The sequence below is a fragment of the Podarcis muralis genome, chromosome 7 (assembly GCF_964188315.1).
Source record: "Podarcis muralis chromosome 7, rPodMur119.hap1.1, whole genome shotgun sequence".
In the NCBI taxonomy this organism is placed as follows: Eukaryota; Metazoa; Chordata; class Lepidosauria; order Squamata; family Lacertidae; genus Podarcis; species Podarcis muralis.
Window position 1 is genome coordinate 2313532 of NC_135661.1, and position 17955 is coordinate 2331486.

Genomic DNA, 17955 nt, shown 5'->3' on the forward strand with positions numbered 1-17955 from the left:
GCTGCCGCTGCGCCACCATCATGCAATTTCTGTTCTCATCCTGAAGCAAAGTTCTTAACCCGAGGTACTATTTCTGGGTTAGCGGAGTCTGTAACCTGAAGCGTCTATAACCCACTGTATTTCATCCATCAAAACTCTTTTACACTGTTGAATTTATCTTAATGCGGCCAGCGTTTTCAGCCGTACCCAATTATTTCCCATATATTCAACAAACGTTTTCCAATGTTCTTTAAACATATGTTCTTGTTATCTTATTCAAGATGTTAAGCCTGCAAGTTGCGTATACTCTGTCAGCTTAAGTTGCCATTTTTCTTTGGCTGGGTCCTCGCTCGTTTTTCATTTTTGGGCTAACAAAACACTGGCCACATTTGTTGCATACATAAACAGCCTTTTCTGACACCTGGGAATTTCCAGTCTGAATTATCCCAACAGAAAGGACCAGGGGGAGCGCACGTACCTGGTGGTTGGCTGGGAGGGCCCCCCCTCTCTTGTACCAGGTGACTTTGGGCTGCACCTGGCCAGCAACAAGGCAGTTGAGCTCCAAGGTCTGTCCCTCTGCCAGGGATGAGGACGAAGACTCGATCCTCACGGGTGGAACGATGCCAGAGGCTGTGGGAGGGAAAGAAAGGTGTGGATGTGTATCTCTGCTCAACAGGTGTTCTGGGCGAGCTGTGCTGCTCCACCCCAAAGATCCCCATGCCCTCGAAGCTAAGGCTGGCTTAACCGTTTGTGTGTCGCGGAGTGTGGGGTCCCTCTTTCCACTTGGACCAGGAGTGCGAGGGAGCAAGGCAGAGCACTGTGATAGGAATTCTATGGTCTTAGATATATGGTAATGTTCATAAGTGTACCAACCAAGCACGTACATAGATCAGCACAGGAAGACCAACCTGGAACCATTTTGATTCCTAAACTGACCAAATGTTTTTTCTGCAAGGTCAAAGTGGAAAAGCCTCCCCATTGTCTCTTTCCTCACAAATCCTGTCCTAAGGGCACATTTAAGATATGAATAGGGTGTGAGCCTGTGACCTGGCCCAGGAACTAACTATTTATCACTACAAAAGAATGGCCAGGCTCCCCAGGCAATCCAATCAAGTAACCTGCCATACAGGAGATAAACAACAACAGGAGAAAAACAATATTCAAATTACTGTTTTAGACCGCCTTTTCTGTGATGTAGGTGTGATGTATCTGAGGGGTGGTCTTAGGTTACACCCCTTCTGTGATGTATGTATGATGTTTCTGGGGGTGGTCTTGATCTACAGGGTGGCAATTCCAAAAGTCTTTATAAGGCCTTGCACGCCATTTTTCTGGGTCCTCCTCCTTTCCTGTGGGTGAGGGGAGCACCCTGTTGCAACAGATCAATAAAGATCAAGCTTACTAGCTGCTTTGCTTCTCAATATTCTCTGGTTGGCCTCTGTTATTTTCTCCTACCAATAGGGAACCTATGTAAGGACTCTATATGGGCTCTTGAATACCCCATAAGGGAAAGGGCAATTTTTATTTACAACAGCACGAAGAAAGAACCGCTGCAGAATAGATCTGGCAAGAGGCCGAATTTGAGAAAAGACTTTGTTTTAACTGTGTGCCAAGGAAGAACTCCAGAGGGGAATTTTAATGGCGGAGATTGTACATGTTATTTATGGCCGCAACTCATACGCTAGTTGGTCAACAGTGGAAGGAATGGAATGTGACCTTGTCCCATCAAAGTAAACACTGCAAAGAACTGAAGAATGGAAGACAGTAATTAATCCTCCCAGCACCCCAGGTCTGAAACAGCAATGTAAATGAAGGACTGCACACATGAAATGGATTTTATATTTATATTATGTAACAGAGGCACTCTTTGCAAGGAGGGAAAGAATGTGGGCAGCTGCAAGAATAGACTAAGGACAAGCGAAGGATCAATTGGATATGAAATAAGAGATGATGAGGCTACGGGTGGAAATGATTGACATATGTTTGCAACAGGAGTGGGAAACGTGATTTTAAGAAATTGTATTAAATTGAAGTAATTTGGTTTCATTTGCAATAATTTTGAAGATTAATAATATTATTAATAATATTATTAATAATTATTATTTAATAATAATAATAATAATAATAATAATAATAATAATAATGTCCCTATTTCCACCATCAGTTCTCAAGCGAAGAGCAAGAGTGGCTTGGACATGCGCAGAGGGCACTTTGCAGAAACACACAACCTGTCACCAACCCTCAAAGTCTGGAGAGCGGTGAGGTGGTTTTTCCCAAATCTGAAGGGGCGGTTTGCAATTTGGGGGCCCGGGCGCCTCTCCCTGCAGGAGCTATGCCCCGTGGCAGGGTTCTGCTTCCCAGGCTACGTACCAAAAGCAGAACCGGAGCTCCCGGGGATGGAGACAATAACGGAGGCCTCCAGTGGACTGTCGCCGTCGTTCACGTAGCAGATGTATTCACCCGAGTCGGCCGCCGAGGCCTGCAGGATCCTGAGGCGAGATCCAAGGATCTGCTCAAAGGGAGAGAGAAAATGATCAGGAGGCGGAAGGACTCCAACTCCCATTAGCCCAAGTCAGCATGGTCAGTGATGATGTGAGTTCGAGTCCAGCAATAACTGGAGAACCACAACGCTCCCATCCCTTGGCCTTGGGGTCCTTACTCCAAATGCTCTCTCCGGGTTCAACTGCCCTCCTGGCTTCTCGGTGGAGTATGGGAGGAACTCTCCAGTCCAATGCGATTCACCCTCCTTTGCTCCATTCATCCCTGACCCAAGAGAGCTCCAAGTCCGTCTCCCCCCTTACCTGGCTGTTGAGGGGCAGGGCGCCACCTCGCTTGTACCACATGACCCTTGGCTGCGACTGACCCGCCACCAGGCAGTTCAGGTCCACTGACTGCCCCTCCACAATGGACGTGGAGGAGGTCTCGATCCGTATTGGAGGGGTGACGCCCACAGCTGGAGAAGCCAGAGGAGTCGGAGAGAGGTGGGAAGAGGGAGAGAATTTGTTAGTTTCCTGCAGAGAAAGCTTTTGCCAAGTTGCCAACTCACCTGACGGAAAACACACGTTCTCCCCACCCCTCCCAAACTGAAACAAGAAAAGAGACCCTGACTAAACAATCAAAATATCTTTCTTTCTTTTTCTTTCTGTTTTACCAATTCAAAACATCTTTCTGAAGTCAAGAGCCGTTCAGCTTTCTTTCGTTGGGAGGTTTCTGAACAGAGGTCGGAAATTATAGGGACGGAACTACCTAAACTGTACAGAAACTTATTCATGTATGCGACTACAGCGGCAAGAATGTTACTCGTCCCAAAATAGAAAGAAGCAGAAATCCCAGCAAAGCAAGAATGGATAAAAAAAACTTATGGAACTTATGCAGAAATGGCAAAACTTACCAGAAAAATAAGAAATCAAGATAACAAACTTTTTTATAAAATAATGGAAATGGTTTATGGAATATTTACAGATAAATCGCAAACAGATAAGAACATTGGCAGGATTATGGTAATAACCTGCAGTTTTGTAAGTGTATATATTTAAAGTAGATGAATAAATGAGCAAATTGAGTTAATTTGGATATGCAGAAGGTATTAAAATATTAAAAATAAATTTAAGGAACTGCAGAAAGATGGGGGAGGAAGTCAAGTTTTGAAATGTTAAAATGATTATAAAACTAGTGAAAAGCATAAATAGATTTTTTTAAAAAAGAATGGAGACTTACAGTAGGAGCCCGGGCCACCCTGGATGGTGATGACGAGGGAGGCTTCGTGGACGGCCGTCCCGTTGGTGACGCGGCAAACGTATTCTCCGGAGTCTGCAGCTGAAGCCTGTGGGATACGCAGGATGGAGCCAGAGACCTTGGAGGAGAGAAAGAGAGAGGGGCAAGTTAGGATGAGAGGGGGTGTGTGTGTTTGGGGGGGGGGGTTCTTGCACATTTGTCAGGCTTCAGGGAATCAGATCCCTCCCCCGGTGGCAGCAAAGAAGCAGATAAAAAAAGAAGAGTTCTTACCAATTAATTTATTCAATAATCACAGTGAGAGACAAAGGAACGCGGTCTCTCTCTAGAAATGGCGTTGCTCCAAGTAAAGTCCCACACCTCTATGTCTCTCCTAACCCCTGTGTGGGCTAATCGGGGATTTCTGCCTCAGCGTTTTCTGTTCTCCTACTCTCAATGCGCACCTGGTCCTGGGAGGGGGAGTCAGGAATGCTTTCCAAGGACACTGAGTCTGTCAGCTGTTCCTCCCTTGGTGCTGCTGATTCTTTCTGCTGTTCCTCTTCCAATAATTCACAGCTTCTGCCCTCTGCAGCCTCTGAAGTATGCCCTTCTGCAAACCTCTGATCTAAATCTATACTGTCCTCCTGTTTTGGGAAGGTTCGGGAGAAGGGGGGCAGCAGCCCCCACCATTCCCCCTCAGCCCAGCCCCTGACAACATTGGAGTACCATGTCTTGGTTCCAAGGCCTCTTGAACCCATACCTGGTGGCCGGCAGGGAGGGCACCTCCTCGTCTGTGCCACGTGACTCTGGCATGCGAAGCAGGTCCTGCCACGATGCACTTCAGGTCCAGCGTGTGGCCCTCAGTGGGGGAGGTGGAAGAAGACTCAATCCGTACAGGGGGAATCACACCGGCGGCTGCGTTGCCAAAGAAAAGAGGGAAGGGAGAGAGAAATTGTGCAGTTTCAGAGTCAAGCAGCTGAAATTGATGACCCTAAGTTAGTTGTGTCTGTTAACTTCAGTGGGTCTAATCTGAGGAGGCTCAGTGTGTAAGATGAGCCTGTTGGATCAGGCCAGAGGCTGATAAAGGACCCCTGGATGGTTAAGTCCAGTCAAAGGCGACTCTGGGGTTGCGGTGCTCATCTCGCTTTCAGGCCGAGGGAGCCAGCGTTTGTCCACAGACAACATTCCAGGTCATGTGGCCAGAGGACTAACCCACTTCTGGCGCAACGGAATGCTGTGACGGAAACCAGAGCGCATGGAAACGCCGTTTACCTTCCCGTCACAGTGGTACCTATTTATCTGCTTGCACTGCCATGCTTTCAAACTGCTAGCTTGGCAGGAGCTGGGACCGAGCAACGGGAGCTCACCGCGTCGCAGGAATTCGAACTGCCGACCTTCTGATCGGCAAGCCCAAGAGGCTCAGTGGTTTAGACCACAGTGCCACCCACACACCCCCTTTACCTTTTAGTGATCAAACTAGCTCAATAATGTCTACCCTGACCGGCAGTGGCCCTCCAGCAGGGAGCCTTTTCCCAACCCCACCTGGAGATGTTGCCAATGGGGAACCTGGGACCTTCTGCATGCCAAGCAGGTGCTCTGCCACTGAGCATTTGTTAGACTTACGGAAGGAGCCTGCGCCGCCCTGCTGGATGGTGACAAAGACCGAGGCCTCCTGGGTGACAGGATCGCGGCTGACGCGGCAGACGTACTCGCCAGAATCCGCCGGAGAGACTTTCACCAGCCGCAAGCGGGATCCGAAGGCCTGGAAGTTGTTTCCAATTTAAAGGCATATTCGTTAACGATGTGAGTTTTTAGTCTGGCTAAGCTAATCTGCCATCCCTCAACCCAGGGCCTCCCAGGTGTTTTGGACTACAACTCCCATCAGACCCCAACACCTGGGTCCATCTAGCTCTGTACTGACTACACTGACCACCAGCAGCTCCCTGGGGAGTTTCTCCCAGTCCTACCAAAAGTTTTTGATTTGAGTTTCTACTGAAAGGAGACTGCATTCTAATGTTGCATTTTCATCTTGTTTTTTAAGTTGTATTTCAATCAATTGTTTTATATCTGGTGTTAGCCGCCCTGAGGCCGGTCTTGGCTGGGGAGGGCAGGGTATATATACAGTGGTGCCTCGCAAGACGAAATTAATTCGTTCCGCAAGTTTTTTCTTCTTGCGAGTTTTTCTTCTTGCGAAGCACGATTTTCCATAGGAATGCATTGAAAATCAATTAATGCGTTCCTATGGAAACCGACTTCAGACCAGGTCCGGGGACAGTCTGTCCCCTGACCTCTTCTGAAGGCTGGGGTGGGGGGACAAGGGCTTTTCTTCCCACCCCCAGCATTTTAAAAAACCCCGGGACAGCGGAGGACTTCTCCGCTGTCCGGGGCGATCTTAAAATGCTGGCGGGCGGCATTTTAAAATCGCCCGGGACAGCGGAGGACTTCTCCGCTGTCCGGGGCGATTTAAAAGCCCCTGGGAAGGCAGGCAGGGGGGACAAAGACTTCAGAAGAGGTCCTGGACCTCTTCTGAAGGCGGGCGGGGGGCGAAAGTCTTTGCTCCCCCCCCCGCCTGCCTTCAAAAGCTGTCCGGGACAGGCTTCGCGGACCTCTCCGCAAGCAGCGGGAGCGCTCCCGCTGCTTGCGGGGAGTTGCCAGCATGCCGAAGCCTGCGCGTGCTGAGATCAGGGGGGAGCAAAGACTTTTGCCCCCCGCCGGCCTTCGGAAGAGGTCCCCCCCGCCTGCCTTCAAAAGCCGTCCGGGATAGCGGGAAGCGCTTCCCTGCTATCCCGGACTGCTTTTAAAATGCTGGCGGTGGGGAGCAAAGCCTTTCGGCCCCCGCCGGCCTTCCTGGACCTCTTCTGAAGGCCGGAGGGGGGGAAAGGCTTTGCTCCCCACTGCTAGCATTTAAAAGAGGTCCCCGGAGATTTCCCTATGGGCTTTCGTCTTGCGGAGCAAGCCCATAGGGAAATTCGTCTTGCGAAGCAACTCGCAAACGGAAAACCCTTTCGTCTTGCGGGTTTTCCGTCTTGCGAGGCGTTCGTCTTGCGGGGCACCACTGTAAAATTATTTATTGTTGTTGTTGTTGTTGTTACCAGGAGATGCAGCCAAGTTCTGAAGCACATGCCCTAACTGCAATGGTGTACGTCCTTTAAAAAAAAAAAGGCATGCATCTCGTTCTTTGTTTATTTGATTCTAAGAAATAAACCTGGAAGCGGGTCACAAAAAGATTAAACAATAAGGTCGAGAACATTTACGGCAACAGTTTAAAAGAGACAAAATATTAAAATACTGAAACAGGTTAAAATTCCGACAGGCTTATTGAAACTAGAACATATTGGATCAGATTATTACATGCGCGACCTTTGCGGTCTATTTTGTTGTTTCTTCATCTTGTAAGCCGCCTTGTGCATAGTAATACAGAAAGGCAGTATACAAGCGAAAAGTGAAATGAAAAAAATCAGCATTAAGTTGATGGATTATGCCAAAATGGCAAAAATGACCAGAAGAACTAGAAATCAGGAAGACCAAAATGTTAATAAGGAATGGGGAAAATGTATAATTTATCTTAAAAATCATTGTAAACATTTAAAATCGCAAGTAAGTAGAATTGGAATGACACTTGTAGTTTAATGGTGAATTTTGGATACAGTGGAGATGTAAAAGGTTTGGATTACTATAAAAGATGCAGGAGGAAAGGACTTAATAGTAGGACCCACAAAGGGGAGGAGGGAAGTCCAGGAGATTCCTTGGAATCTGGTTTTTATGAGGTATGTTGGATAGGTGATTGTAAAACTTTAATCTGAAAAACCAAATAAATAAATTTATAGAATAACAATAATAATAATAATGGTGAAATGAAAAAATGAAGCAAATGATAATGTTTTTGGCAGGCGCCAAAAGGGAACTGCATGATCTCAATAGGCAGGGAGTTCCAAAGTGTCGCAAAATAGCAAAATCAAAAGCTGCCTTACGTCAAGTTGGGCCCCTTGTTGCATCTAGCTCAGTACAGACTACACTGGGTGGAATCAACTCTCCAGGGGACATTCCCAGCCCTGCTTGGAGATCTTGAACAGGGAATGCTCAAGACTTGGCACTCGGGGCAAATGCCAGGGGGAAACTGGGCAGGCGCCCCATACCTGGTGGCTGGCAGGGAGGGCTCCTCCACGCCTGTACCACGTGACTGTGGCCTGATCCTGGTGGGCGATGATGCAGTCCAGCTCTAAGGTTTGTCCCTCGGCAACGTGGGGGGACGAGGCCTCGATCCTCATGGAGGGGGTGATGTCTAAAGCTGGGAGAGCCAGGTGGAGAGAGAGAGAGGTGAAGGAAGGCCAAGCCGGCCAGCAGGCGTCAAAGAATGGCAGGTTTGCTCCCATCACCCCAGCCCACCCTGTTTATGTTTCCCCTCCCTTCCTGCAGGGGGCGATGCTTACTGGAGGCAGATCTGGTGCCAGAGAGGATGACAGAGGCTTCTCGGATGATGGAGTCCAGGTTGACGTGGCAGATGTATTCGCCAGAGTCAGCTGTGGAGGCTTGTGGGATGCGCAGGTGAGAGCCGGAGATCTGGGAATGGTGGGAGAAGCAGGATCATCATCATCATCTCTCTCAATAGTATTTATTTATTCATTTACATGATAATTTAACAACAACAACAACAACAACAATAATAATTATACCCCAACCATCTGGCTGGGTTTTCCCCAGCCACTCTGGGCAGCTCCCAACAGAATATTAAAAACACAACAAAACATTAAACATTAAAAACTTCCCTAAACAGGACCGCCTTCAGATGTTTTCTAAAACAGTGTTTCCCAACCTTTTTTGGGCAAAGGCACACTTGTTTCATGAAAAAAATCTCGAGGCACACCACCATGCCAGATGGGGAAAGGTCACTTTTTACTTATGTTAAAAAAAAAAAAAAAATAGTAACAGCATAGAAGGTAATGAAAGGATATGTTGATGGTTCAAAGGGGAGTCAAGAGAAAACTTGCTTCACCAGCAGATCAGTAAGCAATTAGGAAATAAACTTTGGTGCTCTGAGGTATACAAAAGTTAACCGTGGAAAAGAATGTATATGCTTGCTGCAAATAGTGAGATGATGCAACATTAGTTATGGGGGCGATCCGTCCAAATGTAACACTTTTAGGTCATTTTCAGTAGGAAAGATTTAAGAATGGGTTGCATCTCCCCCCCCCCCCCCGGAATGGCTTAAAATAGTGATTCACTTGGGTTGCACACCCTGTTCTATGCATTTGTTGTTGAGAACTGGCGCATCTGGGACTCCTGGGCCAGGTGAGAGGGACGTTGGCTTTGCCTCTTGGCGGTTTGAGAAGCATCCCTGACCTTTGCGGGTGTCCACACACTTCCACGTCGCGCTCCTGGGATCGTGTGGGGACTAAGAGACGGCCGGAGGGGGATCTGGCGAGCCCCTGGGCACGATCACCCTCGATTACGGGGAGCAGGGGGCTCTTCTGAGGGGAAAGCGGAGCGCAAGGGGGGGGGGAGAGCGCGCTCCCCGCCAGAACCGAAAGGAAGAGCCGGTTCGGGGCGGGGGGGGGGGGGAGCCAGAGCAGCGGCTGCCCCCCTCCCGGCTCCCACGGGGCCTTCCGCCTGAGGGAAACCCTTTTCCCGCCCCCGGAGAGCCTCACGCGCGGGGTCCAGAGGGGGGAGGGGGAGAGAGGCAGAGAGCAGAGGGCGCGCACCCCCCCAGCCACGCATGCGCGCCTCAGCCGCGCCTGCTGGGCGGTCCTTTCCCCTGGGCTCCGCCCCTCGCGACACAGGGCCGCCCGTCGCAGCGTCGTCCCGCGGGGCTGGCGACGGGCGCGGCCACGGAAACAGCGAGCGAGGAGCGAGAGCGCGCCCGCCCTCGGCTGGCTGACTGGCTGGGCCGGCGCGGCGAGGGGCAGAGGCGAGAGGCTGCGCGCGGATCCGGCGGCGGCGCGCCCCCGCCGCCGGAGGAGAGCACAGGCAGGAGGAGGAGGACGAAGGCGCTGCCGAGGAGGCGCGCCAACTTCGGCGCCCGCCCCCCCGTCGCCGCAGGCTCCTCCCGGCCGAGAGCCGAGAGGATCGGCCGGCGGCGGAGCAGGAGGAGGAGGATCGGGTTTGGCGACGGCTGCTGCGTCCTCTCCAAGCGCGGGGCTGGCCTCCGCCGCGCCCGATCCTCTCGCCTCTCGCCGCCCGACTCGCCCGCCTCCCTCCCACGGCACACCAGGCAACATCTCGCGGCACACTAGTGTGCCGCGGAACACCGGTTGGGAAACACTGTTCTAAAAGACAGGTAGTTGTTTATTTCCTTGACATCTGACAGGAGGGCGTTCCACAGAGAGGGCGCCACTACTGAGAAGGCCCTCTGCCTGGTTCCCTGTAGCCTCGCTTCTCGCAGGGAGGGAACCACCAGAAGGCCCTCGGAGCTGGACCTCAGTGTCCGGACTGGATGATGGGGGTGGAGATGCTCCTTCAGGTATGCTGGACTGAGGCTGTTTAGGGCTTTAAAGGTAAGCACCAACACTTTGAATCGTGCTCGGAAATGTACTGGGAGCCAATGTAGGTCTTTCAGGACCGGTGTTATATGGTCTCGGCGGCCACTCCCAGTCACCAGGCTAGCTGCCGCATTCTGGATTAGCTGTAGTTTCTGGGTCACCTTCAAAGGTAGCTCCACGTAAGAGCGCGTTGCAGTAGTCCAAGCAGGAGATAAGCAGAGCATGCACCACTCTGGCGAGACAGTCCGCAGGCAGGTAGGGTCTCAGCCTGCGAACCAGAAGGACTCTTACGCCCTCTTCATTTCTACAGTGATTTCCCCGGCTTCTTCCAAAACTGTGTTAAGATTCAGGCCATGGACTTGAGGCTCCACCCACACCTGCACTCTAACCACTGTACCACACTGCCTTCAGAGAAGGCTCGAGAAATGAGCAGGCCATTTATTCTACCAGAATAAAGCTGCCTGGAGTCTAAATGCTCTCTGGGAAGTGGCTGCCTGCGTCTGCTGGGGCAAGGGGTTTCTGGGCTTACGTGCCCAGAGGCAAAGGCCCTCTCTGGTTCCTCCAAACACTAGTTCGTTTGCTGGTTGCATGCGCAGAATTTATATATCACTGTTTTCTCCAAGGAGCTCACAACAACCCTGTGAGGTAGGTTAGGATGAGAGTGAGTGACTGCGGCCCAAAGTCACACCCAGGGAGCTTCATGGCTGAGTGGGGATTCGAACCCTGGTCTCTCCCAGGTCCTAGTCTGACACTCTAAAGACTACGCAACACTGGCTCAAGACTGCATAACTATCGGATGGCTTCTAAGTGGTTTGCAGAACATAAAAACCAATTGTGCAACATTGTTAAAATGCGAAACCACCTTTAAAAAATACACCGCAGTTAAAATGTGCAATCAATCGCCTTAATCATTGAAAAATTAACGGCGTGGTTACACTGTGCAATAAAGCCACTTCCGCCTTAAGGAGGAGGTGGGGTTGCGGGCTTCATGGCCCCTCCATGCGATTGGGGGATTCCTGGCCACATCACCCCCTAGCTGGCCAACCGGCTGGTTCGGGGGTGTGGCATGCCCTATATAGGCAGGATGAGGCCCTCCCTCTTTGCCGCCCGCCAGCTGTTCCTGTTTTTCCCATCCTCCCGCCCTATAAGGTTTTCGTCCTTTGACCTTGCTATGGACCTTGGTTGGTCGCCATTGAGGGGCCTGGTAGGAATTTTTTCCACTTGGCAAATTGGCACCAGCCACTTGGTTTTTGCCTACCTCGTACCAAATCGTAACAACTTTCTGGGTATTGGCAGTTAGGCATTGGTATAGTTCTGTAGATGGAAGAGAGGAGGTAGCGCCATCACCTGCCCCGCATATCGAAGGGTAGTCCGTTAAAGGATTCAGGGGGGCGTGGCCCTGTCCGAAGTCTAGGGAGGTGAGGGCCTAAGGCACGCCCCCTATTGCTGACCCCGGGGGAGTTCCTAGTTGATGTGCATCAGCAGGACTCCCCCTACTAACCCTAACCCTTCCTGCACTTCAAGTAGATGGGCTGGAGTCGAATATAGTTGGTTAGGACCAATGCCTAAGCCAATACCACTCATCACTTGTAACCGATAAAGTTGTGGCCTTTTTTAGCCCATTAACCTTAATAATTGTGTCATTATTTCCACCTGGGGGGGTTGGGAACTCGCCACGCAAAGCAATTCCATTAAAACAGCAGACTTGGGTCAATAGGGAATGGCTGTCTAAACAGATGTGCCTTCAAAAACAGCAGAAGGCCAATAGAGATGGAGGGCTTTCCTATATCAGCAGAAAGTGCCTGTCTAAGAGGCATCGGAAATTGCTTCCTACCATCCTTACCTGGCGACTGAACCTAGGTTCTTCTGCATGCCAAGGTTTACTGCTGGCCAGCCAGCAAGGCCAGGAAAGAGAGGGCCAAGGAAGAATCGCCAACTCGAGCCCCCAGACCGCACTGCCTACATACCTGGTGATTGGCCGGCAGGGTCCCGCCACGCTTGTACCATGTGATTGTGGCACCTGCTTGTCCTGCCACGACACAGTTCAAGTCCAAGGTCTGTCCTTCGACAATGGAGGGCGATGGAGACTCGATCCTCAGCGGAGGGGTGATTCCTGAGGCTGGGAGTTCAGCGGGGAGGAAGAGAAGAAGCCGCCTTTGTATAAGCTCCTTGGTCCATCTGGCTGGGGATTGTCTGCACTGAGCGGTGGAGCCTTTCCACAGTCTCAGGGAGTTTTCTCAAACCCTACCTGGAGATGCTGCCAGCGACTGATTTGGGACCTTCTCCATGCAAAGCTCCACGGAGCTAAGGCCCTTCCCATAAAACCCCCAGCAAGATTCTAGTCCTCAGGATTGTGAATGAAGGGTTGCTTTTAAAAGGATCGCAGGAAGACCTTTGTTCCCTTTAGCTCAGTGCTGCATGCACTGGTTGGCAGCAATGCTTCTCCGGGGATTCAGGCAGGCAGGGAGTCTCTTCGTAGCCCCACCTGCCAGAGAACTTAACCTGGAGCCTTCTGCATGCCAAGCAGTTGCTCTGCCATGGAGATGCAGTCCTCTCCAAAACGCTAAAGACCAGAACAGGACCGGCATCAAGGGATGGCATGGTCTGGTACATGGACCCCACACTGGCAGGTGGCCCATTGCCCCCCAACCTCCCTGGACCTGGTGCAGCAAGGTGGCACCTTCGGTTGAAGGTTGGAGGGTATCTTTTCCGAGAGTGCTCCGGAGACCGGCAGCCGAGGATGATAACCACAACAGAAGAAATTAAACGCTTAGCCCAGGCATCCCTAAACTCGGCCCTCCAGCTGTTTTGGGACTACAACTCCCATTATCCCTAGCTAACAAGACCAGTGGTCAGGGATGATGGGAACTGTAGTCCCAAAACAGCTGGAGGGCCGTGTTTGGGGATGCCTGGCTTAGCCTATAAACCTAAGAAGCATCTGGCTACTGGGGCAGGCCAAGGGCACACAGAAAATCTCCCAATGTCCGTATGGGCGGAATGAGGAACAAATTTGGGTGACGGACACTTGCTAGGGCTCCTTCTACATGGACTCCCAACCAATCCCCCGCCCCCCTCTCCTCAATGCTCGACGCTCATGGGCTGCCATGGCTGCCACTCAGGTAGGTCACCGAGCTATTGCCCCTTTGTTCCAGCCTATCAGCGGGCAGTTCTGAGGATACCTGCCTTACCCTGGGAGCTGGCAACCCCTGCTACACCACTGCCCAGCACATGCCCCAAGGGAAGCCCACAAGCATGACCCGAGCAAAATAGCAACTCTCCCCCCCACCCCGTTGTGGTTTCCAGCAGCTGGTATTCACTGCCTCTGACTGGCGAGGCGGCGCATGGCCAGAGCATTGTTTGACTCACTCTGGGAGGTGCCATAGATGGTGACCACAATGGAGGCTTCTTGCACCGCCCCGCTGCTGGCATCGCTCAACCGGCACACGTATTCTCCGGAGTCTGCTGCCGTAGCCGCCAAAATCCTCAAATGGTAGCCAGATATCTGCAGGGTGGGGGGGGCAAAGGGACCTTCTGAGTCCCCCTGGAGCTGGGTTTGTGGGCATCGTTGGCCAGGCACACACACCAACTCCATACCTTGTGATTTGCCGGGAGTGACCCTCCTCGCTTATACCATGTGACCCTGGCCCGCGACTGGCCTGTGACGAGGCAGCTCAGCTCCAAGTCTTGCCCCTCGGTGATGGACGGCGATGAAGATTCGATCCTGATTGGTGGGGTGTCTACGGAGACAAGAAGAACCCAGATCAGAGAGGCCCAGCGTCCTGCTCCCAACCAGGGACAGCCAGGAGCTTGTGGGAAGCCCCGCCCTCTTGCAGAGGGGAGCATCGCACCCTCCATTCTTTGCACTCGGGTGCTCAGAAGTACACTCCCTGCGGAGAGGAAGGAAAAATGGAAGAAGAGTCCCTTGGGAGTCCCATAGCGTGGGCAGGGAGAGGCAGGGCCCCCACCCCACTGCATTATTTCTTGCCCGCTCTTCACCCTAAGATACAGGGTGAGATACAATGCTAAAACAACATTAAAAAACAGTTTGTAACAAGTTGGGAGGCAATGGAGTAAAGTGAGCTGCTATGGGGCAGCTCTCCCCCCCCCCCAAATACACTCCTCTACAGTCATCAAATACTTTGAGTCAAAGGTGGGAAATGTTTTTGGCCCTGGGGGGCAGGTCATAGAATCACAGAATTGTAGAGTTGGAAGAGACCCAAAGAGTCCAACTCCAAGCATTATGTCCTCCCTGACACCTGTCCATCATTAGGTTCCAATCAACGATATATGTATGTTTGTGTGTGCGCAAGAGCCCTCTCCCCTTCTATGGCCTGAAAGGTCCCGGAAGCGTTACCATGTGCAGAACCATGTGTGTGTCCTTGCTGTTGCACGGTCACCATGATGGAGGCTTCCTTAGGGCCTGCCCCATTGCTGACGCGGCAGACGTACTCGCCCGAGTCCGCCGCGGATACTTGCAGGATGCGCAGGACGGACCCGTAGACCTGAGGATACAGGAAGCCATTCATATTTTTTTTTGTATATCATTTCTATTAAATTTTCTGTTTTACAATTTAAAATACTCATTTTTACATCCTTAAAATATCAATGATTTCCCTTCTTCTCTTTCCACGGTTCATTTTACACATCATAAATCCCTGCATATTTTACAAAAACTAGGCCATTCAGTATTCCATTATTGCATCCATCAAAGCTTAATTACACTGTTGAATTTATCTTAATGCTGCCAGTGTTTTCAGCTGTGCACAATTATTTCCCATATATTCAATAAACGTTTTCCAATCTTCTCTAAACGTGGGTTCTTGTTCTCTTATTCAATATGTTAAGTCTGCAAGCTGCACATATTTTGCCAGCTTGAGTTGCCATTCTTCTTTGGCTGGGACCTCGCTCGCTTTCCAATTTTTGGCTAGCGAAACACGGGCCGCAGTAGTGGCATACATAAATAACCTTTTTTGACACCTGGGAATTTGAGTCTGAATTATCCCAAACAAAAAGGACTCTGGTTTTTTGTTTTTTTTTAAAAAAGTACTTTTAAACGTTTTTCTTCAATTCATTAATTGAAAGAGAACCACACAGGTTCTGCACATGCCTGAACTAAACTTTCACTGGCCTTGATTTTCCCTAACCACCTCCTCTTTTGAATTCAGGTCCAAGGAAGTTGTGGCCCTCCAGATGTTATTAGACTACAACTCCCATCACCACCCATGACCTCTAGCCATGCATGACCTCTAGCCATGCTGGCCAGGAATGATGAAATTTCAGCATCCATCGACATCTAGAGCAGCGGTTCTCAACCTGTGGGTCCCCACATGTTGTTGGACTACAACTCCCATCATCCCTGAGCTCTGGCCTTGCTAGCTAGGGGTGATGGGAGTTGTAGTTCAACAACATCTGGGGACCCACAGGTTGAGAAAGGCTGATCTAGAGAGAGGTTCCCTATCCCTAAAGTAGGCAGTCACTTGCTTTCACTGCCCCTGGCTACCTCCATCACTTGCCTTCACTGCCCCTGCCTATCTTGTTCACAACTCTGCCTTGGGGACGGAGAACCTGCAGGCTTCCAAAAATTGATGGACTTCACCTCCTGTCAGCCCAACCTGTACCTACCTGGTGGTTGGAAGGCAAGGCGCCTCCTCGCCGGTACCATGTGACGGATGCAGCTGGCTGGCCAGCCACGATGCAGTTCAGATCCAAGGTCTGCCCTTCTATGACTGAAGAGGATGACGATTCAATCTTCACCGTCGGGGAAAGGCCTGCAGCTACAAGGATAAGCAAGCTGGGTCAGGCCCAAGCGAGCCCATGCAGTCTTGGATCCTGATTTACAGCAGGACGGGAAGACCACAAACAGTGCTGGAGTACAAAACAGCAGTCTCCCCACAACAAGCCCCCCTTGTCTCCCTGCCACAACTGGCGTTCAGAGGTAGAGTGCCTCTGGATGTGGAGTTTCCACCAACCATATTGGCCAAGAACTGATGCCAAGTGATTCTTTTTCCTTCTCCGCTCAAAACTCCTGAATCTTTTTCCTGGCGAGTTTGTCCCAAGCGTGTGGGTTTATATATAATCTCACTAAGGCAGCAAACGTGTCCCTCCGAAACTCTGCAGCCTACCCCTCAGGGTTTTCCACAAAACGTACCTCACATTCCAACCAGCACATTCAGCAGTGAAGCGGAGGATTAAAAATAGAACAAAATAAAATGGAAGTTTCGCAGTGTTGGAGAATCTCTAAGCTGTTTAAAATCTCTTTGGTACGTATGATTAAAGCATGCTTTTTGTTTGGTTTTGAGCCCCTTAGTGGCGTCACCTCTTAAGCCAGTAGGTGGCTCGTATTTCAGATGAATGTTTTAATTGGCAGATAGATAGCTTCAGTCACAATTTATACGAGTTTCAGAAATAATTAAGGAAAGGGAGGTTTAGCAGATCTTTGCCCTAGGGCTATTACGCGGTTGTTTTGGCATAATTACAGTTCTTTCACTCTAGGTTACACACCCTGCCTGGGTCCATTTCTCAGTCCCTTGGCAAGAAAGCAGCCCTTTCAGAGCGTTGGAAGCGAATTCCTGTTATCTCTGTTCCTCAGAGATAATTTGATAACCGAGAGTTATAGCCTGGCTATCACTAATCACTACAGTGGTACCTTGGTTCTCAAACGTCTTGGTTCCCAAACGCCAAAAATCCGGAAGTAAGTTGTTATGTATTGGGTTTAACACTTTTTATGTTACAAGGTGCGTTCTAACCAACTGTATAAGCGTTGGTTGACGAACGTTCTAATGGCATGTAAGCGCATGCACTTTCAACTGTCAACGGTCAGTTCTTGTTGGCGCTTTCATTGTGTAGTTCTGGAATTCGGGCTTTGTTTTCCTATGAGTGAGCCATTGTCACTGACAATGTTGAATAAACGTAGTTGAGGAACTTATACTGCCTTGGGCTTCTGACTTTTTCTGAATATTGAACATTTAACGTTGAAGGTTTCTCAGTCCCTTGGCAAGAAAGCAGCCCTTTTAGAGTGTTGGAAGTGAATCTCTGTTATCTCTGTTCCTCAGAGATTAATTTGATAACCAAGAATTATAGCCTGGCTAACATTAATCACTACAGTGGTACCTTGGTTCTCAAACACCTTGGTTCCCAAACGCCAAAAACCCGGAAGTGTGTGTTCTGGTTTTTGAACTTTTTTCGGAAGCCTAACGTCCAATGCAGCTGTCGGCTATTGTTTCCGGGGCGCCTGCACCTTGGTTTTCAAACATTTTGGAAGTCAAGCGGACTTCTGGAATGGATTAAGCCTGGTGCTTTTGTTTTTGCTCTTTATTTTGCATTTTTGCATTTGAGGCTTTTCCGCTTAATTTGTTTTTGTGACTGTGCGGAACCCAGTTCAGCTATTGAATGAATGATTGATTGATTTTATAGTACAGTGGAACCTCATGTTACGGATGGGATCCGTTCTGGAGGCCCGTTCGTAACACAGAACTGACGTAAGCTGAAGCCCTGCTTTTAGGGGTTGCTTTTAAAAGTCTGGAATGGATTAATCCGTTTTGCGCTACTTTCCATGGGAAAGTATGCCTTGGCTTTGGAGCACTTTGGTTTTGGAACAGACTTCCAGAATGGATAAAGTTTGAGAACCAAGGTACCACTGTACATAGTTATCTCTGCCAATGGAATGTTGACATGAGCTCCTAATCTGCAATGAATCCTGTCAGGAAAGTCGCCAGAGCGACAATTGCTGGAGTGGTTTTAACAACCGATCCCTCTTCCCAGGGAACTCTGGGAACTGTAGCTCGGAGAGGGG

General features: G+C 50.1%; 1 protein-coding gene across 1 annotated transcript in view; it reads right to left on the reverse strand.

Annotated features, from left to right (window-relative positions):
• Nucleotides 1–17955, reverse strand: part of LOC144328326 (basement membrane-specific heparan sulfate proteoglycan core protein-like) — a 150260-nt gene that overhangs the window by 36644 nt on the left and 95661 nt on the right. The window contains exons 48-60 of the mRNA XM_077931004.1: nucleotides 15786–15937; nucleotides 14518–14665; nucleotides 13758–13900; nucleotides 13530–13665; nucleotides 12131–12282; nucleotides 8118–8247; nucleotides 7824–7975; nucleotides 5311–5449; nucleotides 4448–4602; nucleotides 3694–3829; nucleotides 2778–2929; nucleotides 2347–2485; nucleotides 458–609 (exon numbers count right to left, since the gene is read on the reverse strand). Of these exons, the coding sequence (XP_077787130.1) occupies nucleotides 458–609; nucleotides 2347–2485; nucleotides 2778–2929; nucleotides 3694–3829; nucleotides 4448–4602; nucleotides 5311–5449; nucleotides 7824–7975; nucleotides 8118–8247; nucleotides 12131–12282; nucleotides 13530–13665; nucleotides 13758–13900; nucleotides 14518–14665; nucleotides 15786–15937 (1886 nt within the window). The remainder of the gene's footprint in view (nucleotides 1–457; nucleotides 610–2346; nucleotides 2486–2777; nucleotides 2930–3693; nucleotides 3830–4447; nucleotides 4603–5310; nucleotides 5450–7823; nucleotides 7976–8117; nucleotides 8248–12130; nucleotides 12283–13529; nucleotides 13666–13757; nucleotides 13901–14517; nucleotides 14666–15785; nucleotides 15938–17955) is intronic.